Source organism: Archocentrus centrarchus, chromosome 1 (assembly GCF_007364275.1).
Source record: "Archocentrus centrarchus isolate MPI-CPG fArcCen1 chromosome 1, fArcCen1, whole genome shotgun sequence".
NCBI lineage: Eukaryota > Metazoa > Chordata > Actinopteri > Cichliformes > Cichlidae > Archocentrus > Archocentrus centrarchus.
This window is the reverse complement of record NC_044346.1, coordinates 12843123-12869753: the sequence shown is the minus strand read 5'-3', so window position 1 is coordinate 12869753 and position 26631 is coordinate 12843123. Positions and strand designations below refer to the sequence as shown.

General features: G+C 41.7%; 1 protein-coding gene across 2 annotated transcripts; it reads right to left on the bottom strand.

The window, feature by feature from the left end:
• Positions 1 to 1082: 1082 nt before the first annotated feature.
• stox2a (storkhead box 2a) lies at positions 1083 to 26423 on the bottom strand. Of its 2 annotated transcripts, none has more exons than XM_030735899.1 (4): positions 25825 to 26423; positions 11413 to 11565; positions 4618 to 7168; positions 1083 to 1921 (listed from the first exon to the last, which is right to left on the bottom strand). In XM_030735899.1, exons 1-4 carry the CDS (start codon positions 26162 to 26164, stop codon positions 1720 to 1722), a joined length of 3246 nt encoding a protein of 1081 aa, XP_030591759.1. In that variant the 5' UTR covers positions 26165 to 26423; the 3' UTR covers positions 1083 to 1719. The 2 variants fall into 2 exon arrangements, with proteins under 2 accessions (XP_030591759.1, XP_030591769.1); XM_030735909.1 differs by lacking the exon at positions 25825 to 26423 and adding an exon at positions 13058 to 13294.
• Between the last annotated feature and the right edge of the window lie 208 nt (positions 26424 to 26631).

Sequence of the window (26631 nt, the reverse complement as noted above, 5' to 3'; positions counted from 1 at the left end):
AAAAATCTGGATTAAATTTTCTCTGAACAAACATCCATTACTGCTGAGTTGTTGTAGCTGTAGCCATATAGTTTATTTACTCTGCCTGCAATGCCTCCAGACAATTATTGATTTATATACTGAATATTCTTTTCTCTTTTTTTTTTGACCATCTGGTTAACAGAGTGTGAGCAATAAGCTCATCAAAAGCCCTTAAAGTCCACAGTGATTCTTACTGGGAGACTAATCATGGCCTATGAAAAGCCCCCAACACTGTAAGATCAGGAAACAGGTGTTTAGAATAAGTAAAAAAGAACCAAAGGGTAATAGTTAATTTTTAGTTAGCTGACTAACCACCTCTGGATAGTCTGAGATTTCTGTAGGAACTGTTATCTGCTAAGCTAGTTCAAGCTCAAGTAACTATTTGTACTCGAAGGTAAATTTGGTGTGTAGTGTACTGAATCAGCTCACAACAATACACATAAGCTACTCTCTTATTCACAGGCGGTCACCACAGCAGGTGGCTCCACGTGTCTGATATTTACACCAGGTGCAACCCCAAAGGGATTTGTGTCTCCTCCCAGCAAACGTGTAAGCCAGTGGAGCCACAGGAACTGCTACCCACTTAAATTAAAAAAAAAAAGAATAAAATTTTTTTTAAACACCCAAGACTGTTGCATCTGTAGCAAGTCTATTCATTTTGTCTATTTTCCCCACAATGCACCATATCTACACCATTCATTCTTAACTTTCATTAAGCGGACAAAACACAGCTAACACACCCCACCGGCTGGCGAATATCCTGACATGACTAAACTCTAAAAACAGCTTCTAAATAAACAGTGTTGAAACTGCGCCGTTAATTATGATTTCCAGGGGAAAAGACTCAACGCTGAACCTCAGCTTTTAGGCCAACACGGGGATGTGAGGTCCTCAGGCAGAAAGGAATTTTTAAAATCTGTTTTTTCCTGAACATCACATGCCACATGAAGAAAAGCTCCAAATCAGACTAAACCACGCTGCGGTGCAATAGCTGTTTGATCCCCTGCAATGCCTGTGTGGGTGGTGAGGTGCAGCTAATTTTACCCAAACATCATTTTGGTCACATAGCATCTTTAATACCACCATTATAATAATTAGGATATCAAAAGTATCGAGTATACATACATAATTTGCATTGCGGTACACAAATCTGAGCTGATTTATGTGTTAATATCTTTCATTTGTTGTTCTCAGGATCAACTTTTATTATCTTGACATTGTGCTGATACATTAAATCATCCTGAAGAACTATTTCAGGAAGGAGAACATTTAATTGGACATGTATTGTTAAGCAATATAAAAAGTTTTTTTTTTTTTTTGATATTTCCAAATGTAACTTGAATCCTATAGTCTACTACTTTCCAATACCAATAGTCAAGAATCTTGATATAAGCCAAACTAGAGTCCATGTCACCAAAATCAGAGTAGTTCAGGTAGGTTCCTTCACCTACAGTTGTCTGGATATTCTGTAGTTTTTCTTCTCTTTTTTGCAGTTAAGTTCTTGAAGCTGTGGGAACAGTCTATTGAAGCCATGCCTGTTTTTATAACAGTCCCAGTAAATGGATTCTCAGGAGTCTGAAGATGTACGCGTGAGTGTTCATGTGTGTACTGGTTGAGGAAAGTGTGGGTGAAAAATGGTGAAGCACCCCACTTTCCTCTCTCCTCCACCACCATTACGGTCTCAGTCTGTGCTGCCTGTCAGACGCTGGTGATGGAGGCCAGGCAGTTCGATGACTTCTGGAGCTTCTCAGGCTGTGTGGTGGGGGGCTCTGGGATGGTGCGAAAGCTGAATGGCAGCCCAATACTACTGGTGCCAATGTGGCCGGGGCTCAGCGCTGGATTTTGCCGTCTATTGCTTTCCACTATGCTGGATGTGTTGGATGCAAGGCTTTCACGTGTCCTGCACGACAAAGACATGACATCAAGTTTTGTTTTTTTTTTGATCCAAAATATGAACGCAGGCAATGATGGTTACACAAACTGAGGTTGAGAAAGGAAAACAGTGGAATCCCACTGAAATATTATTGACACCATTTTAAAGTACACTTTAAAGACTGAGGAAAAAAAAAAAGCTGATAAATTATTGACAAAATTAGCATGTTATTATACAAAAAGGTAATGCAAATCAAGGAAAAATAATCCAGGTGTTAGTAATACAACACATTATAAAGATCGGGAACACGTTGATAATGCTAATTATTTTCTTCTTGTATCTTTAAGCCAAATATTTATTTCCAAATACAGAATTTTTACTCATTCATTAAAAAAAAAAAAAAAAAAAAAAAAAATCATCTTTGTAGGCAGACTACATATACAGCACAGTTTCGATATGTATTACAATGGCTATTCCATTAATGTTCACATATGAAGATCAGTATATTCTCTTTTTTCAAATAGACACTGTTCCAAAATGGGAGGTTGTAACTCGAAGACACATGAGTTTTAAAGACAAAGATTTATAACAGTAAGGCAGGTTTAATGACAGATGCTGCATTTTACCAAGTGTAGCATCCAGCATTTTTTTTTTTTAGCTTGATCCATGTATAAAAAGACACAATAACGGTATTTGAATTTTTACTTTTTTAAACAAATCAAATGAGAACATGCATTCCCTCTGGAAGCCCATTGTTAAATAAAAAAGTATACAACTGTAACTGTCAGTTAATCCAGAGTTGTTCACAAATGATTCTCAAACACTAAACGGGCTTCAGAAATGGTTTGCAAAACAGATGCTTGCAACCACTAAAATATGTAGCTGGAATAGCTATTTATCATGTCCTTCTGTACCTCTGTCTACTTGTGTGTATTTTTGAAAGCTGAGGAAAAATACAGTTACACTATATGGGCAAAAGGATTGGGCCACACCTCTCAATCTTTGAATACAGGTGTTTTCAGTCCCATTGACACAGGCGATGAAAGAGCAGATTGTTCTAAAGAGCTCACTGAATTAGAGTGGGGTATTGTAATAGGATGCACCCTTTGCAGTAAGTCAGTTGGTGGAATTTCCTCCCTCCTAGATATTCCATCATCAACTGTAAGCAGTATTACTGCAGAGCTGAAGCACTTGGGAACCACAGCAGCTCAGCTACAAAGAGGCAGACCATGCAAAAGCTCCAGAGTGGGGTTGCAGAGTGCATAAAAAGTTTCAACACTCTGCTGACTCAGTAACTGCAGAGCTCCAAACCTCCTCTGACATTAACATCGGCACAAAAAACTGTGCACCAGGAGCTTCACGCCATGGATTTCCATGGATGAGGAGCTCCTGTAAATCTACTTTGTAGGTGGTGCAGTACTTTTGTCCATATAGTATATTATACAGTGTCACTTTTAGAAGTAAATTACTGCCTTCAAATAAAAAAAAGACAGGAATGACCGTAGTATAAAACAAGAATGTAGCTTCTGGGTTTGAAAAATGAAGCCAAAGCATAAGTGTCTTAAACCTGCATTCTATCTGAAGGCCAGCAGAGGGCTGTGGCGTCGGAAAGACTACCCGTCCTGTAGAAGTCTATGTGAAAACGCCTTACTGCCTTGACCTCTGTAAACATTTTCCTGCTGCATTTATGAGCTCAGTCACTTATTTTGGGTCATATTGAATAAAAAAAGAAAAAAAAATTAGGTCTATTTTGTAAATCTTGGTCATACCATGTTCCAAAATAGAAGATCATCTTTGGTATAAAACAGCAGTCATTGGCTAACGAGTTGTTAATCACAAGGCATTAGCCAATGAGCGTACAATTTCACAGTCAGACCCTCCCCTCCTCTTCACATCTGTTTTTTTGCAACCAAGATGGAAATGCACATCTCAAGGAATCTAAACAGGACTTCACAAACCAACAAGTGATATCACAGTAGCTACGTCCATCTATGTGCCTACTGTGTGTGGTAATGATATAAGCATGTCCCAACTCAATGTCATCCACTGTGTGTGTGTGTGTGTGTGTGTGTGTGTGTGTGTGTGTGTGTGTGTGTGTGTAGGTTTATTTATTGCTCACCATCATGATATTGATATTAATACATGCCATTTTGCTCACTTTCATCTATTTATTAAAAGAATACCTGTGAGGGTGTTCACACTTTGATTTACACATATAAAAACTTCATTCAGTGCTTGAAACAAACTAGTTAAGTAAGCACATTGGTGGGTGAGTATAAACCAACATCCTCAATGGCTGATCTCTGACATACAAAACTTTTACAGCACGATTACCAAAGCTGGAAGTTGATACTTCTTTAGCCTAGTGATAAGGAAACAGTGTATCATGACAGATATGAGCAGTCTCAGATGAGTCAATCATTATGCAGCTACAGGGAATGCATTTATAAGGCAGAAGGTTGACGACTGGACAAAATATCACTTGTCAACAACTAAATAATAGTAATTAAAGAATTCTTTGGCCTTAGAGTCTTTACATTGACCCATGACATCCTTCACTACGCTGTGGGTGCAGGAAGCTTTAATTTGTTTCAATAAACCACATGTATCGATATCTGTTTTAGAGCAAATATCCCTCGTAGCCCTCATATGCTCTACTACAGCATCCTAACCACAGTGTAAGTTGCAATTTTATGTTATGTACAGTTTACTTTAGCACATACCTGGGGGAGTTGAATCCACTGTCCACCGTGACACTGCTGCTGTCCATGCTGTCCAAACGGGCAGAGTGGGCTGACTTCTGGCTGCTGCTGTTCTCCGTCTCCTTAGGGCTGAGTAAAGTCAGATTGGTCTCCAGTTTTCGCTGCAGATCATGGTCCTTCTCCCGCTCCAGGAGCCACTGCATGGTTCCCTCCCCACCACCACCACTGCCTCCACCGTTACCACCCCCTTCCCCATGGTCTTTGTTGTCCTCTGCCGAAGCCAACTCTTTGTGCGAGTCCTCCTCTGGCTCTTCCTCTTCCTCATCGTCCGATACATTATAATAGTCAAAGGAGGCGGAGGGGACTGTTGGCTCTAAGCAGCCCTGTAAAACTGCAGGTGACGCTGAGGAAGTCGCTGAATTGGAAGGCTGCTGGGGCTCAGGATTGTCTAGGGCCTCTGTTGATTTGGCATGTGAGGCTTTCCGCAATGTGCCAGACTTGGTGTAGCTGCTGTCCACATAACCGGTGGACAAGGCATTGTGTGGAGGTTTGAACAAAGTGTCCTTACTGAAGATTTCTTTCCTCTTGATCACCATACCACCTCCTCCCCCTCCAGGATCTACATTGTGTTGGTGTGGCGTCAAACGGGCATTTTGCGCCGGCTCTGGCGTCTGGCTTGGTGTCAGTCGCGTTGAGCCGTTCTGTCCTTTTGCTGCCGACAAGTCCTCTTTGTACTCCATCGTGTGAGGAGAGGTGAGGTGAGGCGTTTGGCGGTCAGCCGGAGAGCCCTTTCGGAGTCCCCCTGATGAGGTTAATGTGTCATATTCTGATTTTGCCTGAGGCGAAGGGGCAGTTAAGATTGTTTCATTTGACGTATTGCACTGGAAGTACTCATCTGTTGAGGGCTTAGAAGAAAGTCCCATTAGCTCATTGTACGTTGGCAGGCTGTCTCTGCTTTTGTTCCTCTCCATTGTACTCCGGATCCTTGACTCATCCAAACTCCCTTTCCCCAAATCAGGCACATTGAAATCAGAGTGGAACTTAGCAGCAGAGAACATGATCCTTGAGTAATGGGAGGATTTCTGCGTGGCCCGCAGGGTGCCATCATCAGTGTAGTAATGACTACGCTCCTCCAGACTCGGTTCAAAGTCTTCTGGTGCACCCAGTGATGGGCCTTTAAGAGAGTTGTCCATGGACCGAGAGCGTTCTTTCGCCTGATCTGACCTCTCGTGACGAGACTTCCTGTCCTGATTGTGACTGTGACTTCTTTGCACTCTGGACTGGCATGTTCCACGTGAAGGCTCAGGGAAGGGCATCTCTGTCCGTCTCTTAGCTAGCTCCCCAGACACATCCCACTCAGGGGTAACAGGGCAGTATGACTCAGTGATGTTGGGGTTGCTGTGGACCAGGTATGTCGCTCCTCCACTTCGCCTGCGCTCCAAGGTGTACATAGCCTCCCGAGGTGAACGAACTAACGAGTGGCTAAAGAAGCGGTAATCCCTTTCCATGAACACAAGATCCCAGTTTGAACCCTCAGATGGGTCTCCCCTGGAGGTCCGGGGTTTGCTATGAGAGCGGGACTTACCATGAGGAGCCCTCCGGTGGCCTCTGCCCCTCCTGCTGCGTGCACTGTGCTGAGCCGAAGACCCCGCCTTGTTCTTCTGTGTCCGCTCTTCCTCCAGCCTCTTCATCACAGCTGTGTGCCTTGCAACATTCTCCACCGTTAGGTCGGGGTTGATTCTGCGAATTATCTCCATCTCCACCTCACGGGGGATGGGCGTGGTTGGCACATCTTCGTCACGAAGAGGCCACTCCTCTGGGGGAAACTGGGCTGAAAAGGTAGCCAGCTGCCTCATTTTGTCCTTCTTAAAACTCAGCCTGAACAGCCTGAGTCCAAACCTTTTGGATTGCTTCTCGCCACTTCCACTGCCACCACTTCCTTCTTTCTTTTTGGTCAGAGTATCAGTTTTATAAGGGAAAGAAGTGATGCTTTTGCTCTTATCAGCTGGATCTTGAGGCGGCGACTGCTGAGCAGGGGGGGAGGTGGGAGCCGGGGGACGGGGGTATGATGGCAGCTCACCTCGGTGCTCCTTTGCTGACGTGCTCGGCGGAGGATCCCCGCCACTGTGATCCTTGGGTGGCTTATTTTGATAGGAATCTCCCCTGTGCTCCTTTGGTGACTTGCTTGGGAGTGCAGGGGTGTGATGTTTGGATGGGTCTTCGCGATAGGAATTGTACGAATCATTGTTATTCTTACGAGAGGGCCTCTCTCTCAGGCAGCCAGGTGTAGACGGTGTGGCATTGCCAGACTGAGGTGTAGCACAATGCTGAGGTTGTTGCTGCGGTTGCGGCTGCGACTGTTGTTGTTGTTGTTGTTGCTGCTGCTGCGGACGCTCTTGCAGTCGATCATCCAGGTGATACCACTTGTTGTTTGTTCTGATGAGAGAGGGAGTGATAAAGTAGGTTTGGGGAGTGACAATGAAGTAGCCCTCTGGAGTTGGATAGATCTTCCTCTCTCGCACTAGCATGTTCAGGGTATGTCGCAGAACCTCTGAGCTGGGCGTAGGCACACCTGCAGAAAACACAGATTAAAAATAAGTCCAGCCACTGCTTTAGTTTAAAAGCTTCAAATTACTTAAAACAGTTCACATACAGACACATGGGTAACATTTGTTGCTGCCTCTGGACAATTTTGAAACAGTAAAATAATCAAACAGAGCAAATCACAACTTAGGAAGAGAGTGATTTCTCTACAAATGCTACATGGATGGTATCAAGTAAATAAGCTCTAGGTTGGGAGTACTCAAATTTTCGAACGTGGAAAACCTTTATAGACACTGCATACCACACATTAGAAGCATACTAAAGATGGCATATAAGTAAAAAGTGAGAGAAAGGGGGAAAAAAAGGGGATGATCGATGATCGGATGAAGGAATGCCTTGACTTTCTCAGGTTATGATGGAAACACACCAAAAATAAGAGCATGAATAACTTGACAAATTCTAAAATTACTACCACCATCTAGAAACATATATGCATAAAGCTTGTGATAAAAAACAAAGTATTGCTTAGCCTCAAAAACCATTTCCCCTTAGGTAGCCCATCATATTTCTTTAAAAACCAACAAATAAATCACATGAATAATCTGTAAATTTATCTCTTATTCCAACTTCCAAAAGTGGTGACTGTATATTTAAGTGTTGCAATGATTGCAGGGATTTTGCTGCTTTGTTTGTAAACCTTGTTTGTCTTTTAAGATTCATTTATATTGTCTGGAATTGATGCTATTATATGTTGCTTTTGTAGTTTTTGATATAAAATTGATAAATATTGTGGGCTTTGTGTTGACACTTTTTGGACTCCTACATCTGGTCCTGGTTGTGTAAGATTCCTATTGTTTGTGCACTGCTGGTGGAATATTCCACTCTCACCCCAGGTATAATACCACAGATGCAGCATATTCACATAATCTATTTAACTCATTGATAAAGGCTTGTATACCAAAACACATTGGAGTTTTCTAGGTTAAACGTGACCATGCCATGAGAATATAGGCATTTAAAAATGTATTTATAGAGAGAATTTAATTGGATCTCTTTAATGTTGCAGTTTATATTTCCTGTTTTTGCTTGATAAACTACTTTTACTGCTCGGAAGCTTGAGGCATCTTTTGCAGCACGTTTTGTTTCATAATGCAGCACACGTTTTCAATGGATGGCAGGCCTTAGACTGCACGCAGGTTAAGTTAGGACCCAGACTGTTTTACTTCTGAGTCATGTTGTTGTAAAATGTGCAGAATGTGCTTTGGTATTATCTTATTGAAATAAGCAAAGCCTTCCCTAGCAGCATATGCTTCTCCAAAACCTGAATATGTTGTTCAGCTTTAATGCAGCCTTCACAAATGAGCTAGTTACTGCTGCCATGTGCCCCGGTGCCCTCATACCAACTGCATATATACTGTGAGAATTTCCTGTCAGGATAAAATGCACTGCTAGTTCCCTAAAGGATTTGAATTTAGGGCTCTCTCAATTCCTCAAAACAAAAAATTAAAAATACACCTGATCAGCACAGATTTGCCTGAAAATAACTCTTAGTAGGAATTATGCAAAGTCACTGCTGTCATTAATTTTCTCAAAAGAAAAAAAAAAAATTTAAGGGATGAATGGGGGGGTGTTTTTAAACATTTTTCTAGCATGTTTTTTTTTGAGGGACCATTTTAAAATTCCATTAACTAGAAAACTGGTTGAGCTAGGCCCTTCAAGTGTTTTAGGTTAAATATCTGGTACTGTGGCTCTATGAGTATGGACTATCAGGACTGTAGCTCAAGTTAACATAGAATAACATAGAATGGACTCTTGAAGTCTTTAAAATATTTGGATGTCTGATCTCTGACAGCAGATTCGGAGGCCTGTAGAAGCCACAATTTTTGTAGGTAGGGACTGATATTTTGTTTGCACCTTCTAATATGTAAAGCACATAATATTCTTTTAAACAGTCCAAATCAGGTGAATATTTTCACAAATATTAACACTTAAATGTGGAAAAACATAAATGTTCAGCAGTCTTCAATCTCATATCCCACAGATATGACATCATGTACCAAATCCAAATTAACTTTTGTAGAAAGAGCACGTTTCTGTTAATATCCTTCCATAAGCAGGGTTCTAGCCAGCGGCTGATCGTCTGGCGCTGTGCCTTGCTGAGGTGCCATCGCGCTGGGCTGAGAATTTCAGCAGTTAGCTACCGGAACGGATTGCCATCAGAAGTTTTCAGTTAGCTAGAGGTGTGGCCATTAGCATTAGCAGGCGGTTGTGGGATCATTTTGGATAATTCCTATTAAAACATATATTAAGTGTTACCTGGAATATTTTCAGTCAAATCTGACACGGTCAGGCAGGAGGCAACTGATGAACTAACATAGAACAACCCTTTTAGAAACACCCAGTCATCATTAAAAGCACTGTAAACACCACCACTCATAACCTTTATATAGACATAGTGCTAGCATTACATCAGTCTTATGTTCATTTCTAACACAGAAATGTTGCAACAATTTATTATTTTAACTACTTTCTAGCAAAGCAAAATATACAAGTATAGCTATGACTGACAACTTGCCACACAATGATCATACCTGTACTTTTAAATATGAAAATGAGATGCTGCCAGGGTCGTGAGGTTTTTGGAAAATTACATAAATTTTTGTATTTTTTTTTTCTTCTTCTTCCAAATTAGATAATATGTGAGGTGCAGACTTTCAGCTTTAATTCAAGGAGTTTAACAAAAGTATTGCTTTAACTGTTTAGGAATTACAGCCATTTTTATACACAGTCCCCCATTTTCAGAGGATCAAAAGTAACTGGACAAATTGACTGACCACCACAGTTCACACCATAAAACCATGAAAACCAAATTATCCTGCTTATATTCAAATGGAGGATGATTTTTTTTTTACAAACCAATCATAGCTAGCACAGAGCTAGTGGCAATGGTGCAGTGGGTAGGCATTCGCCTTGCAGCTGGAAGGTTGCAGGTCTGAGCCCCTGTCCCTGCGCTGCGTTGTGTCCTTGGGCAAGACACTTAAACCACATTGCCTAACTGTAGCGCCGGTCACTGGCTGCATGACCGCAGATGCTTGTCTCTGGATGAGTGATCTGGAATGATCATTTCGTTGTGTACCTTGTGCGCACAATGACAATGAGTTGAATTTAACATCTAATCTAATCTATTTATAAGAAAACTGAAACATTTTACTCCAATACTATGTGACAATTGCTATTAAAAAGTTGTGTCATAGTCTTAAAAGCCCTTGGTTTCTCAGGGGAAACCTGGGAAACCAAGGGAAATTTTAACTGTTTATCTTAGTACTGATGTTCAGCCATACTAAAAACTGTAAGACTTTATAAAAGTCTAACTATGAATGGTACTGATTGTATTTGTCTTCTAAAAAACTGGTAAACAGTCTACAAATACAAAATCATAAATAATTTGTTCACCATCAGTATCACATATAACCATATATCTATATTTACCGTGGTTTAGTATAGTTTAGGCTTGTGATACAGTTTAACTGTGAAGATGAATTTTATATTCTCCTTTAGGTTTTCAACTGCTTCATATAAAATATTAGAAAACAGAGAAGAAAGCCCTTCAGAATATCTCAAAGCCCAAAGTGGCGTCTTGGGACGTTACTTTTTTCAACTAAATCCAAGAATGTTTTTCAATGATACGAGACACAAAACAGAAAAGCACCAGGTTGTCTTAGTTAAGAAAAATGAAAAGAAAAACGTGGAACCAGAATATTTGAAAAATTTAAATGAAATTACTTAATTGATTTTCTAAATAGTTCCCAGTTTAGTGTCTGGTAATAAACAAATCAAAACATTATAATCCCCACTGCAAGACTTTATATATTTAAACTGAAAGTGTCAGGACTTTCATGAGAAGCCATTCAGGGGGATCAGTCATTACAGTGATATTACAAGAAGGGACTTTAGATCAGTATGTTTAAGTTGCTCTTTGAACAGGGTGTCTGTATTTGATGTGTATAAAATGTGAAACAGTAAACATGGGAATCTTTTTCTTGAAGAATTTAGTTGGATCTAAAACAGGCACCAAATTAAAATACAATAAACCAAGATATGACAAATAAATAATCAAATCAATTCCATAATTAAGAATAAATCAAAATTTTCAGGCTGTTTTTTTTTTTTTTTTCTCTTATCTTTTCAACCACATATACCATAATGCATGCATAAAAATTTTCTGCATGCTTTAGTGCGCTTCCATGTTAAGATGCAGGTGAGAGGGCATACCTGGGAAGCTGGCAGTGAGGTGCTCCACCAGTGCCTCCTGGTTGACAGGCTTGTGGGCAGAGTTCATAGCAGAGATGGCCAAGCACAAGATCTCTCCCAGCGGGATGAACTGTGACTGGCTGATAGGTGACATACTGATCGGAGACACGTCACCTGCAGGAGGAGGAGGAGGAGGAGGTGGAGGAGGGGGAGGCAAAAGCACAACTGTTAGATCATGAATGAACAGCAAGCGCAGCGTGTGAAGCTATGATGTAATGGTCAAACAGCAGCAGTGTGTATGCTGCCTGCCTGTAACGGCTCCACCCCTCCTCTCTGCTTCCTCAGCCTCTTGCTCCTCCTGTTTCTCGTAGCTTAGCAAAGCGAGGCAGCTGCTGCAGCAACCAGAGTATGAGATCACCTGAATCTACACAGCGCGGTTACCTGATTAACATCATGTCACGAACAGAAACGGGAGCTTGTACAATCAACATGTGTGAAATTTTAACGAATGCTTGTTTTCTAAAAGCTAACCCAGATAAATTCTTCATCGCCTTAAGCTGGCTTAGCTGTCAGCTGTAGTGAGTAGTGAAATCATCCTACAACCGGGCGGCCAAGCTTCGAGCCCTTTAGAGAGCAAACATTGGTTCTGCTGAAAGGTTGCAAAGCAACATACTGACTCCACTGCTGCAGCAGCCGCTGTAATGACCCTGTCCTCTGACCTGTATCAGGTGATCGACACACAATCATATGATAAGATGCCATAATTGCAGCGTCAGAGCTTAATCTCTATTTCACCATTGTATTACCTCATCTTCAAATAGCTGAAAACAGATCCAATCCAGACCACTGTTTTAAAGTTTTGTTATAATGTCCATGGCTCCGCTACCTAAGCTGAAATGTGTGCAGAGCTCTGCCTCCTCAGCTTGCCCAGTGGAATGGTCAGTTAAGCAGCACAATGACGTTATCTGTGCTTAGTATCACAACCCCCTAAGCTTTATGTGGCTATACAAGGCTTTACTTGGTTCCTAGTAAACACGAGAAAAGCCGCGTCTGCTCGTCAGCCGGCACAAAAGAAAATCGCCTTCTAGTTTGCTTTTATAGCATCTTATATTGACGCAAGAAAGAGGACACAGAAATAAACAAATGTTTGTAATAGAAGTACTGAAAGGATTGGATTTTCTTGGTAATGGCATTGCTGATACTGAGATGGCCCCAAGCACAAAATGTGAATCTGCCACAGAATTTGACACAAAGGAGGCACATTTGTACAAATACAGAACCTGTTCAGTGCTGGCTCTTCACTGGTGTCTGAATACCTATTCAGGCACACCATAAAAAATACTAAAGTTGTACAAAATTGATTCAGCATACAAAACAAATTCTAAATGACATCCAAACGAAAATAAGAAATACAAGAACCCCCAAACCTCAGTAAGAAAGCTGGATCCACTAAACTAGTTTAATTATTTTAAAACACGTCAAAAAAAGGCTTTATAGATTCTAAAATGAAACACAGAAAAATTAAAAAAGGGATCTGCAACATCTTCTACTTAATAACATAAAAATTTGCATTCACTTTGAGCTGCAAACAACACTGTCTTTACTAACTCTGAGCAGTCGTGAGTAGAGAAGGTGGAGCTTCTGCCGGTGGGAGTGTCTGACTCACCTGGAGCACGATAACTTGGCGGGGACGGAGAGAAATGAGGGGGAGGAGGCGGAGGAAGATGCTGCTTCTGCACATGGATGTCTTTCTCACTACGAGAGAGGCTGTGCTCCAGCGGGCGTTCGGTAAGCTCCGAGCTGGGCCAGGCCCGCCGCAGATTGCTGCTGCGGTTCTTCTTCATCGTGACCCCTTTTACCAGGTGGTCTTCACCCCCTGGGGGCCTCTCGGATAAGGTTGGGGGGGTGGGTGGGGGGGTGGAAAGGGGAGGAGAGAGGGAGATGGGGAAGGAAGGAGGGTGTGCAGGGGGAGGTTGACTAACCTCAGGCTCAGTGCCTCCCCCGCATTAGTAAGAACGTCCCGCTAGAGCGATCACACACCAGACATGGCAGGAACCAGTGTGCACCTTCACACACATACACATGTCTCATTTACATCCACGAGCAAGCTACAAACGACCGTGTTCGCACTGTGGGTGGTTGTCATCGGCTGCTGGGCTCTCCCAGGCTGATCTGGATTGATGGCAGTGGCAGCAGAGGTGCAGGTGACTGCGCGAGGCATCACCCTTTCATCGACATCAGTCCCAGCCACCATTCGTAGCATCCCCATTTGCATGCGTAGGGAGGCACATTACGTAGCCACTCTGATGTGGGAGGAGGGAGCAGGAGAGAGGTGGGGGGGCAGGGGTAGAGATGAGGGAAATGGGGCATTGGAAAGAAGGAGGACGGCGAGGAAAGATTTCAGTGGAGGTTTTGGGATCTGCTTGTTCCTTTTGAGTAGAAGGTAAAAGGGGAAGCGAAGCAGGGGATGGATAGATGGTCAAAGATTCAAAGCTTAAGAGGCCCAGTCTTCGACAATAGCTCAATTCACCACAGGAGTGCTCGGCCGATCCCCGTAAAACAAAAGAGCCCACTTCAAAAAACACAGAAATAAAAGCTCCATTCACCCTAATGGGCAGTGAAACCTCAATAGTATGCCAAGCAGCGGAGACGCCACGTTCACCTCCATCTTTATCCGATCAAGCACAAGACCCCATCGTCCTTTCGACAACAGCACACCAGCAGAGGGTGGGGAGAAAAAAATGGAGAGCATAGAAATAAATAAATAAATTCAAGAACAGATATCCACCATTTCCCGCAATCCAACGGAAGAAGCTCCTGAGCTGATCGCCGTAGCATCCATTCATTAACGTGTGTGTGTGTGTGTGTGTGTGTGGGGGGGGGGGATGCAAACTCCAGTCAACGGCAAATCTCTTTCAACGCTAATGCTGCAGCTGCTCCCAGCACCTCCAGGAAGGGTGTGTGAGTATGTGTGTGTGTGTGTATGTGTGTGTGTGTGTGTATATGTGTGTGTGTGTGTATGTGTGTGAGAAAGAGTGTATGCGCGCATCCGCCTGCTGCGCGCGATTCTGCGTGAGCATGCATGCGTCTGTGTCTGGGTGATTGAGGCTGAGGGGAGGGGAGAGAGAGAGAGAGAGAGAGAGAGAGAGAGAGAGAGAGAGAGAGAGAGAGAGAGAGAGAGAGAGAGAGAGAGAGAGAGAGCAGGGACATACATAAGGCAGAAAGGAGAGCAAATATTAACAGCTCAAAAAATAGATACAAGACAAAAAAAATGTCAGCATCCAAATTATGGCCAGGGAATGGCAAAAACTCTCAGTGGCTACATTTTCATTCTCCTTCCGACTCTTGCTCACTAAACCTCTCAGTATTACTGGATGTACTCTTGAAGGATGAGGGGCCCCTTAAACAACCATTCTTCCTCTTTTTCTGTCTCAGCTGACTCTATACTTTGTGTCTTTACTATCAGCGCTTTCCATCGGTTAATTCAGTAACTAAACAGTTTGGAGTACCAAAAACCCAAAGCATCACCCTAATAACGTCCAGAGTGGCAGCTCCTGCTCGTGCTGACTCACATGCGTGGAGTGTGAATGGACGGTTGGGGTGGGGGTGGGGGGGGGGGGGGGGGGGGGGGGGGGTGGACAGAATAAGGAGCAAAAGTGTGAGAGCAGGATGGGGCACAGGCAGAGGGGTGGACGGTGTCACAACCAATCTGCTCCAGTTCACTGATACCAAAAAGAAAGAGGAGAGGAAAGGAGGGGTGAGGAGGAGAAGGAGGAGGGAGAGCGACACCACGCCAGCCATTTTATTTCTCAGTAGTGCTGCAACAGCCTTTGTTGCCATGACGACGCAAGCCGATGATCTCATAGCTGTTACCTTTGAGTGCTGTTCTCTTAAAGAGCCAGTGACTCAAAATAGAAAGCAGACTGACTGCAGACACACACACATACTGCTCTATGCACACATGATGCTCCCGCAGCAATGCTGAAAACTGAAGATCCTTCAACTTTGCCTATAAGACACAGGTACATGTACTGATAAGAAAGAAAAAAAAAAAAAAAAGAGCATCATAAGCTGTTTTCAAAGTTGAACTCCTGAAAGTGTTGAATTAGACCCCAGAGACTGTTCAGTTTTCTTTCCTCACGTTTAGAACACCATAGGTGGTAGTTTGCACCAGCTGCAATCTTCAGCTGCAGTTTTAGGCAAGGCTGCTGCCCTTAACAGACACCACACAGACTATTCAGTGTGCAGTCCAACAATATTGGATATTTACCTTTTAACTTGCAACTCCTCAGGCCAATTCTAGTTTGGGGCTGCATTGCGCATGAGAAAACAGCAATGAGGTAAAAATTCTAATAAATATGTGAATCTACAGTTTAATTATTCAAACTTTTAATTCTTGTGAGATATCTTCAGACAATGTAAAGATGAGAAAGCTAAAACAAAGTTGAACCTAAGATATCTGATTGAATCAACTCAATCAACTGAAAATGAATCGGTAGGCAGCCTATTGCAATCCATTCTTGCTTTATCAGTGCTCGAAGTTGATCACAGTTTGTGGGCTTTTTAAGGTTCCACTGACTCCAGGAGCAATTTGGAACAATCTGTGCATTCTCCAGCATGATGAAGAACCATGTCACAAGGAAAAAGTGATAAAAAATTATTAGAAACTCCCCAGAGCTTGATTGAAAATATGTGGTCAATCTTTAAAAAGCAGGCAAAGCACACAAACCGTGATCAACTTGGAGCACTGATCAGGCAGGAATGAATCTTCAAAAGTTATTGTAAAGAACATTAAGTTTTGAAGACTTTTAGTGGCAAATAAATGAAAACAATGCATAGGGTCGTGTTGACCCTTCTACAGTTCTCTGTAGCATGCTGCATATCAGCTTCTGGGCCAAAGCCTGACTGATGGTGACCCGTTTCTGCTTGAATGATCTAAGTTGATCAGTTTGTTGGGCTTCTGCTTGTTCACCAACTTTTTAAAGTTACAGTGTGTAAAGTTTTCACCACTAGATGTCAGTAGATTACAGACTGCGGTCGAGTGAGTTCTGCTTTCTTACCCCCTCCCAATTCAAGTGCATAACAATAACTACAGTGGCTGCTGTAGGACAAGCCTGTTTTAGTCAGTCAAGAGAAACTTTAAATTTAGACTGTACCCCATAATGGCCGCTACCAGTTGGCCAGCGTGTGATACTGTGTGGTCTGGATCTGGATCTGCCCCAGAGTTTTTCCCTATCTGTTGAAGGCTGTCAGTGCACTTTTTTACTTCAGCTGTCAATGGCAGGTGAGAAGTGTCCACATCTAGTTACTGTGGAAGAGGCTGTAAAACTTTGTGAAAGGAGTCTGATATGGGTCAGTGAGTCAGAGAAGCTCACTTCTAACTGATGAGAGCAATACTGAGGTGAGTTGTTGAGAATATCATGAACTTTTCTGTTGGTAAGTGCTGCTGTTTTTACCGCTGTTAGCTACTGCTAGCCGGAGGTGGCAAAAGTACAGACATTCTGTCCTTAGGTAGAAGTACAGAATGTCTGTGTTAAAAATACTCTGGTAAAAGTTGAAGTACTGATTCAACTTCTTTATTCAAGTTAAAGCGAAAAAGTGCAGGCTCTGAAATGTACTCCATAAGAAAGTAAAAGCAGCTCTTTGGAGGACATTTCTTTCCATTGTTGTGCAAAGCTAAATTAACCTTGTGTTATATTAATGTAATAATAAAACAATATTATTACATGAAAATACAAAGTTTATTTCAATCTAAATTCTAATTCTAAAGAATGAACTCAGCTTGAACACTTATGAAAAACATGAGCAGAGAAAAAGAAATATTTTTTTTTTTAAAAAGCTCTATTTGTTATTGTCTACACTGTAGAGGGTGACTTTGCCTCACCTAAACAGAAAAATGAGCACAGTCAAGGTTTACAGTGGGATTCAGCAGGTGGAGGGACCCTAAGATCGGTTGTAGTGGCTCAGTGTGGGGAAAAAGAATCACAACTCACTATAATTTCTTTTGTGAGCTCCAGTAGATTTTCTCTGTGTGCAGGCTTCAATCAGCTGCTGCTGTTCTCAGGTTTACTGCTCCGTCGTGGATTTACACAACTGAATTCAACAAGACGCAACCCAGTATTTCACGAACTCTCTGATTTCCATCCCCTACACTGACAGTATGCTGTTTATACCTAACCTAACACTGACCGTGAACACCACAACCAAGTGCACCAGTCCAACACAGAGCTTTAATATAATTTAACCACAGCACAGCAAACTAATCTGTTCTGTACTAAACTGCAGTATTTTCATGCAACCTTTGAATAATATAAAGTTACTATACCTCAGTTTGTTTTGCAGAACGTTTCACAATATGATAAACCATAACTTCACATCACATACAGATCCAATAAATGAGGACATTACATGTAAGCCTTAAATTTCCAGGTTATCAGATTTCACTGAGCAGTCCTTACCTTTAATATAACCTCTCTTCTTCCTCTCCTGTCCTCTTTGTTACATCTTTCTCCATCTCTGAGTGAACTTCTTTCTTTTCTCTCCCTGGAAATACAGCAGCTGGACTTTTAGCTAGCTGACATACTGTGTGACAAACTGCAACACAGTTTGTGTGTTTACTGACATTTGTTGAGCTGATAGAAACGATGCAGTTAAAATTACCTGCCACACCACGTTACTATGTTTATTTTTGCTCCTCTCCTTTAGGGGCTAGCTAGATGCTGAAGTACCGCGACCACAACTTAGAGATGGCTGCACTCGGTCCGACCCACTAGCTAACTCCTGAGTACAGCGCTATAAATGATACATAAATTATATGGTTTTGCCTCTTTCCCAAGGGGGTAGGAATGAGTTTACTATTGGGGGGGTGGGGCACATATCGGAAACCTGACAGATCCATAAATACTCTGAGCAAAGCATAAAAAAATGCTATATTGATCACGTGTCTATCGTGATATATACTGTTATTGATTTATTGCCGAGCCCATTATATATCTCATACGCTGTCTACTCTGTTTATAGCATCACCTAACTCTTACAGTAAAAGTTGTCACTCATTTATTTTAAGATGTCACCTCAAGCCCTGTACCGCCTTCTCCTTTTCCTATCTCCCTTGTACTGCCCCTGCATTGCTGCTCCTAAACATACAAAATGGTTTCAGAGATTAGGGATAGCTCCTGAGCCCAAAGGCGGCTCATTTTAAACTAAACGAGAAAAAAAAAATCCACTTATTGGTCAATACTACTGTACTGCACCTAGCAACCTAAACCTAACCTAACCCATACTCTTATAAGTACTGTGGAAATAATGAAGACATTATTGAAAATTTATCTTGGAAAAAAAAAAAAAAAAAAAAATCAATCCGTCCTCACCTCTTCTTTCTAGATCTATTATAATTAATATGGTTTTTAAACCTCACCTCACACCCTGAAGCTCCACCTGGCTCTCCTATCTCTTCCCTGAGCCAGTTCTTCTCATGATAAAATTGTTTAGTTTTATATTTAAAAATTAATAACAGGCTAATACATATTTCACTAAACTAATTTAAGACCTCGTCTGAGCTTCTTCAGCCTCTCCACCTTTGATTGCTTCAACTGAGTCATTACTCCATGTACTACCATTCTCCTGATAAGATATTATTACACATATCTAATATACTGTCATACATGTTGATAAATTATGATCAGGTGCTGCCCTTGTGTTGTGTGACTTGTTACTCACACTGACGTTACTCTTTTTAAAAAACAAGGTAAGTCCTACTGCTGTTTCAGCCTTTTCGTTGGTGGTGGCATTGTGCTGAAATGAGATAACATTTTGGCTAGTTTAGCTAACTTCTAGACAAAGTTAGCAGTTAAATATTGGACGAGTGACCATCCCAGGATTAAGATGACTGAACCAAAGAGATTTGGTTTCTATATATGAAAGTAAACTGATAACAAGATGTTATAAACAAGCAATATTCATGGCAACATTCCCGACAGACCGTTTTACCTCATTCAAAAGAGTTCCTGACTCCTGCCGCTGTCTCCCACCAACTAAAACTCAGGGCCGTTCAGAGGGGGGCGGGGGGGAGCGCAGTGACATCACGCTATGTTGAGCCTTCAAAATAAAAGCACGCGAGTTAAAGATTTCAAAATCAGTATTTTTCTCCTCCGCGGTGTAATTTTTAGGTGGAACAAATGCCCCTCCAATATTGTTTCCTACGCCTATGCTTTTTCCTGTCTTTGTATGCGATAAGCCCCGGGGACAGGTACGCCAATACGATTGCCCCCTTTTGTGTTATTTTCCCCTCCATTCAGTCTTCGATCGGTTTGATTTTTGGAGGCCCGCCAGTGACCGGAAATAAAAACTTGCCTCAAATGTCTTAACCTAAAGTAAGAGTCTGTTTTGAAAATGTAATGAGTGGAAAGTACAGATATTTGCGTAAAAATGTAGAGAGTAAAAGTAAAAATTTGCAAGAAAAAATAAATACACAAGTAAAGTACATATACCTGGAAAATCTACTTTAGTACAGTAACGAAGTATTTGTACTTTGTTACTTCTGGCCTCTGCTGTTAGCTTCTCTGCTAGCCGGCGTCTTTGAAGTAGATATAACTTTGTTGGACTCTGACACTTCGTAAATAAAATCTCATACGAAGTGAGAATGTAATCAAACTGTTTATCGGAGGGAAAGTGATTTTTAGGACACTCCAGCCTAACATTAGAATAATGTTATAACCAGCTGTTGTTGTTTAGCTGGCTCGCTTTCAGCTGTCTGGAGACAGGATTGTCGCATATCGGGAATAAATAAGCATGTTTATGCATGTTTCCGTGCGCTAGTGCAAGTCTCCTGACTTCCGTTCAGGAGATGAGGCTTGAAGTGAGGAGGAAGAGGATGGCATTTTATTAAGATGCAGTTGTGTCTTTCTTTCACGTTTTCACTTCTATGGTGAAGGGGGGCCCTCCTCCGACGACAAAACATAGTTATGATGCTTCATATCTTGAATTTGAAGGCGCAGATATGAATTGAAATGTATTTCCACTGCATTAAAAAAGCCTGCCACTTCTCTTCTCCTCTACCTTTAGTGCTATATGTTGCCAGTCTCTACGCACAAATGTAAAAAGCAATTAGTCGGAAGGGAGATGTCCTTCCTGGCCACTGTATTCAAATATGGTGGGAAAAGATGGCAGCTTCCACAAACTGCTCCTATGTATTTATAATAGACTAATTATAAGTTTATGAGAATGCATCAGTTTGTTAGAAGACATAATTACACACTAATCTATGTATTTTTATGAGTACAATATCCTTTGTTCTATTAAATAACCTCAATAAATTAATGATGGCACCTTTAAAGACTGGACCACATATTTTTGATCAGATTCAGATCTGGGGAGCTTCCTGGTCATAGATTCAAATGTTACTTTGATGATTTCCAGCCTCTTAGTTATCACTTCTTCCTTGTCACATGGTGCGCCATCATGCTGGAAAATAAACAGATTACTCTTGGAATTGTTGGAAGAAGGTGGTCTTTGAGGACCTTAAAAAGCAGGTGGTCAAGCAGAAGCCCACAAACCCTGATCAGCTTTGAGCACTGATAAGGCAGGAAGGGATCGCCATCAATCAGCCCAGAAAGCAGAAACTAATATCCAGCACGCCACAAAGAACTGCAGAAGTTATGAAGAAGAAGGATCCACATTTTAAATACTGACGCGCAGCATAATTTTGATTTCTTTGCCACTAACAGTCTTTAAAACATATTGGACTTCACTGTATCATAGAAACTGTGTGTATGAAACAAAATTTGTGCCACTGACAAATCTTTTGGCCATTATTATTATTATTATTATTATTATTATTATTATTATTATTATACATGCTTAGAGGTAATGCTAACATTTGCACTCTGACATCCCCACAGAGACATTAACACTTCCATGCTGATGGTAAGCAGGTCAAAAGTTTAACGTTCATCATTTTAGTGTACCTTGTGTTCTCTGCACACATTTTTCAGACCAATTCAAGCTGACAATGGTGAAGAAGAGTTGTGGGGGGAAAGGTACGGGTGAGTGTATGATGCACAGATTGTAAAGCTCCATCAGGCAACCTTGTGATTTTTTTGTACTTGGTTGTATATGAAGTTAAATTTTGCTACTAGTTGGTCATTAACAAAAGTACCACAAAAATAAATAAAAATAGTCACCTGACAAAACCAAAGGGACACTGCACTTAACACCACCACACCAGCATCAGTCCAGCACACAACTGGATTAAACTGGTCGACTAACTAACAATGATGCTAATAGAGGGATTCCACTCCACACCCACTCTCATCCAATGGCCTCATAAACAGGAGCATTTTTTCCCCCACGGTCTGCCCTCCTGCGGCATATTTGTGACAATACATGTCTTAACTCAGCCACAGGCTGAATTAACACACTAATTTTTTTTTGACACAACAGCCACCAAAACACATCCTGATCTGACATTAAGATATACAGTGTCAAAACTCTCTGCTGCGTCAAACATTTCCCTCAATTCTCTGCTAAGACCCTCCCCTTCCTTCCAGTGGAGAGCTGTGCTGTGGCTGGGAATGCAGCGGAGCAGAGTTTTTCCTGAACAAATACTACACTTTTTCCTTCCTAAGGGGTACAGCCCGCTCTCTGTCTATTGTTTATAGGCTGCTAAAGGATACAAAGTCCCTCTGCTAATCAGATTGAATTGTCTATTAAAAAACACTTTGTTTCCACATAGCTGAAAATCCACAACTTTTCTCTAAATATATTAATCCAGCTGCTATTTGGCTTACAGCCCTAATCAAACATTCTCAGACTGTTTGGCTGATAATCTGGACTATATGCGACTGCAGCCTTTTTATACACTGCATGGGTAAAAGGCTTAAAAACCCACTGAGGTGTTTTTTCAGGAGCATTTTCTGTCCATAGCAATGCTAATTTTAAACCCCAACACTTACCTCTAGTTAATGAGTACCCTATGGTGGAAATCTGTCTGAACTTTGTTAGAACTTGTCTAGCAAAAAGTAACATCCTAATACCACAGCTGGGAAAATGAGTCACTGAAAGTTGCAGCTCACTTTTGAAAACAAGCATTGGACTGTTTTTCATTTAGGTATCACTATTATAATTTCTTTCATCATTTCAAAATGCCTTGAAAGAACTGAGCAGAATATTGAGTGCTTCAATCTGAATTTTAAAAAAACTATCTGGAATCAGTCTAAAAGAGGTTCAAAGTTGAACAGTTATTTGAATTCAGATGACACTACAAAACCAGAGATTGAATAAGCTTCCCAGTAATGTGGTGGTCACAATGGTAAGTACAAACCCCACATCTCCTTACACTGTATAACAGAGCAAAAACAGCCTTGCCACCAAGAGCTGATTTCCACATAATCATGATGTTGGTCCTTTTTTTGGGTTTAGTTTTTTAAAAAAATTTAGCCCACGCAAAAATTACATACATCAGAATCTCATTTGCATCTGGACTCACAGCACACAAAGTCTGCTGGTTTAGGATTTACAGAGTCTGGTGAGTTATTAGCTATAAGACAAACATTCCAGAGCTTATCTGTATTTGCTTGACTGGTATCGATAATGCTTTGCCACCTTCTCTTGCAGAACAACACAATCGCAATCTACCGCATCTTTTGTAACAGAGGTAGTGCAGCTTTTCAGTTCAACAGAGGTGATGTCAAGCAGCTCACAACAGAGGTATGATGACACTCACTGTAAAGTCACTCAAGAGGAAAAGAATAATTCCTTTTATTAAAACTTAGACTGCAATCACAACAGTGAAGAGTCTGATTTGTGGTCTGTGTTTCTGCAGCCATTTCAACAGGAAGATACTGAACAATGGGAATAATGCTGAAAATCTGCCTGAAAAATATCTGCTCTGCTATTTGGTGCTATGAAGAACCCACTACAGAGAGTCACCTAAGGAAATGGCTCAGCAACAACTTACCAGGGTTGGACCCCCTTTTGCCTTCAGAGCTGCCTTAATTCTTCATGGCACAGATTCAACAAGGTAACATTCTTCAGAGATGTTGGTCCATATTGGCATGATAGCATCAAACAGTTGCAGATTTGTCAGCTGCACGTCCATGATGTGAGTCTTCCATTCCACCACATCCCAAAGATGCTCTATTGAATTGACATCTGGTGACTGTGGAGGCCATCTGAGTACAGTAAAGTCTTTATCATGGTCAAGAAACCAGCTTGGGGTGATCTGAGGTGTGTGAGATTCCATGTTATCCTGCTGGAAGATGGGTACATTGTGGTCATAAAGGGATGGACTTGGTCTGCAACAATACTCAAGTAGGGTGTGGTTTAAACAATGCTCAGTTGGTACTAAGGGGCCTAAAGTGTGCCAAGAAAATTTCCCCCACAGCCTTACACCATCACCAGCAGCCTGAACCACTGATATAAGGCAGGATACAAGACCAGGCTTTCATGGTTTTTGCAGCAAATTCTGAAACTCACCTGACCAGGCAACATTTTTCCAATTTCTATTGTCCAATTTTGGTGAGCCTGTGTGAATTATAGCCTCAGTTTCATGTTCTTAGCTGTCAGGAATGGCACCTGGTGTGGTCTTCTGCTGCTATATCCCATCTGCTTTGATGTACAATCCATTCAGAGATACTCTTCTGCCCACCTTGGTTGTAACAAGCAGTCATTTGAGTTACTGTTCTTACTGTCACATCAGCTTGAAGCAGTTTGATCATTCTCCTCTGACCTTTGGGTATCAACAAGGCATTTTCACCCACATCACTGCTGCTTTTCTCTTTTTCAGACCATCCTCTATAAACCCTAAAGATGGTTGTGTTAGAAAATCCCAGCAGTTAAACAGTTTCTGAAATACACAGACCAGCCCATCTGGCACTAACAGCCAAAGTCACATAAATGACCTTTCTTTCCCATTCTGATGCTCAGTTTGAACTTCAGCAGGTGATCATGCCTAAATGCATTGAGGTGCAGCCATGTGATTGGCTGAGTAGATATTTGTCTTAACAAGCAGCTGAAGAGGTGTGGCTGGTGAATGTACGAACTTAGCAGCAAACATGCTACTGATTTAAAAAAACAAAAAAAAAAACAAAAAGCATGCTACTGAGGTGCAGAGCTAAACTCATTTCCACTTTAAGGCAGTCAGTTAAAGTTTACTAGCAATGGGACCAAAGGATGCTGTTGAGCTTGGATTCACTCCTGAAAACTGTGCTGCATTTACTTGTATTCTTCAAATTGCAGATACATATCATCCTATTAATACAAGTACTAAAACTTTCAACCACCACTTCTTCCCCACACCACTTCACTGATATAAAAAAAAGATGATTCAAACAGAGGCTCTATTGTGAAATAAACATAAATAAGATGATCTCTGACAAGCTGCACGCCTCTCTCTCATTTGCACACACACACACACACACACACACACACACACACACACACACACACACACACACACACACACACACACACACACACACACACACAGCGAGCTGTCTGAGGACAGTATGATGGTGCAGTGGTTAGACTTGCTGACAGCACCTCAAGTCATCCCAACCTGTCTCAGCACATACATGACTTTTGGGCTTGTCAGAAGAATCAGAATCAGAGTGTGGGAATGCTAAACTGGAATAGAACTGGGCTCCAGTCCTGTCTCTGCCATCTGAGTAAGCCCCATGACATGAAGCAGCTGAGGTTAAAAGGTGAAACGATGCCTGAACTCCTTTTTTTTTCCCCAAATAGCCGAGCTTCGACTGGCTACCTGCCAGCAGCTTTACTCACAGACTCGTTGTCCTATAAAAACTTCAGGAGAACATATTTGACTTCTTAGCCCTAAAAAAGCCAATCAGCAGTGTTTGCCAGCTTGTCAAAAGAGGCGTGGAAGCCAGCATGAAACAAGAAAAACAGAGGAGCTCTGAAGAGCCAGAAATGATTAGAGTATCTGCCGATGAGGACAGATTCATGTGATACACCAAAAAAAAGGGAGTTTTTCAAGTGGACAAGCAATGTTTTAATGCAGGCAGTCAGTTTTTGCTGAAACTTGGCAAAAACGGCTTTGCTCAAAATGTTTTTATTTTTTGTTTTGTTGTTTATGAAATTGAGAATTCTTTTAATGAGTTCTTTGAACGCCATATGAAACTCTAATAAAAAAAACATATATATGGCTTTGGCTTAATATTTCTCTTTCTTCCTGAACTTCATGGGTCAGACTTTATTTCAACTTTACTGTACTCAGATGGCCTCCACAGTCACCAGACTTTATTTCAATTTGAAATATGAACTTCTTAAAGCCTCAGTACTTTGTTTCTATAACCCAAGCACCCCCATATCAAACATATCGGAATGACCATAAAACCCCGAGGTGGTGGTGGTGGGCTACCTGTAACTTTCTATGACACTTTGTGGTTGTCAGGCTCGTCTGGACAATTTACCCACCTATGTATTTGATATCAAAGCCCTCGGGAGGCTGTAGGGTCCGTCTCGTCCATCCGTTCCTGAGCACCTGAAGGTGCACCTCTTTCCCTTGGATCAACAGCACATGCTCATCTATCCAGCCGAGGAAGAAGATCTCTGTCAGCGCGTGTGTCAGCGCCTTGTTCCAGAAATGCTGCATGTTGACTGCTTTGAAATTAGCGAAGACCTCATAGCCGGAGTGATGTTGTAAGTTTGCCGAGAGCAAGGCCGGTGACGATGGTGAGTCCTCTCCATCTCCTCTGCAAACGCGCGACAGCACCAGCGCCAGGGAGTGCGGGGCGATCTGGAGGAACTTCTCCATTGTCGCTCCAGTCAAAACTTGATCCCCAAGGGAATCAAAAGAAAACTGCAGTCTCTTTTCTGTACGACATTGTTCAGGCCGTACAGGTCTCTCGCGGTTCTATCTCTAAGAGTTTATGTTGGTTTAGGCATACTTCAGAAATAGACTCCTCTGGAAGCGCCATATTCCACAGTGCAGCGTTTTAAATGTTAAACACAGGTGCTGCATGTAAACCCAGGGAAATCAGCAACCTGATACCCGTCCACTGCGGCCACCTCTCCCAAACTGTCAAAGAGCTATAAGGTCCTACTTTCAGCGACAAAAGAGGCGAGCGCTTGTGAGGCGTTCAAGCACTCCTTGTAAACTACCACTTTTCACTTTGGGCTGTCAAAATCTTCGTTTTTGAGAGAAATCCTTATCTAATGCTGACTGTCTGCAACAATTTAATGTTATCAGTGACTCAAAGCACCAAACGAGCACACTAATAT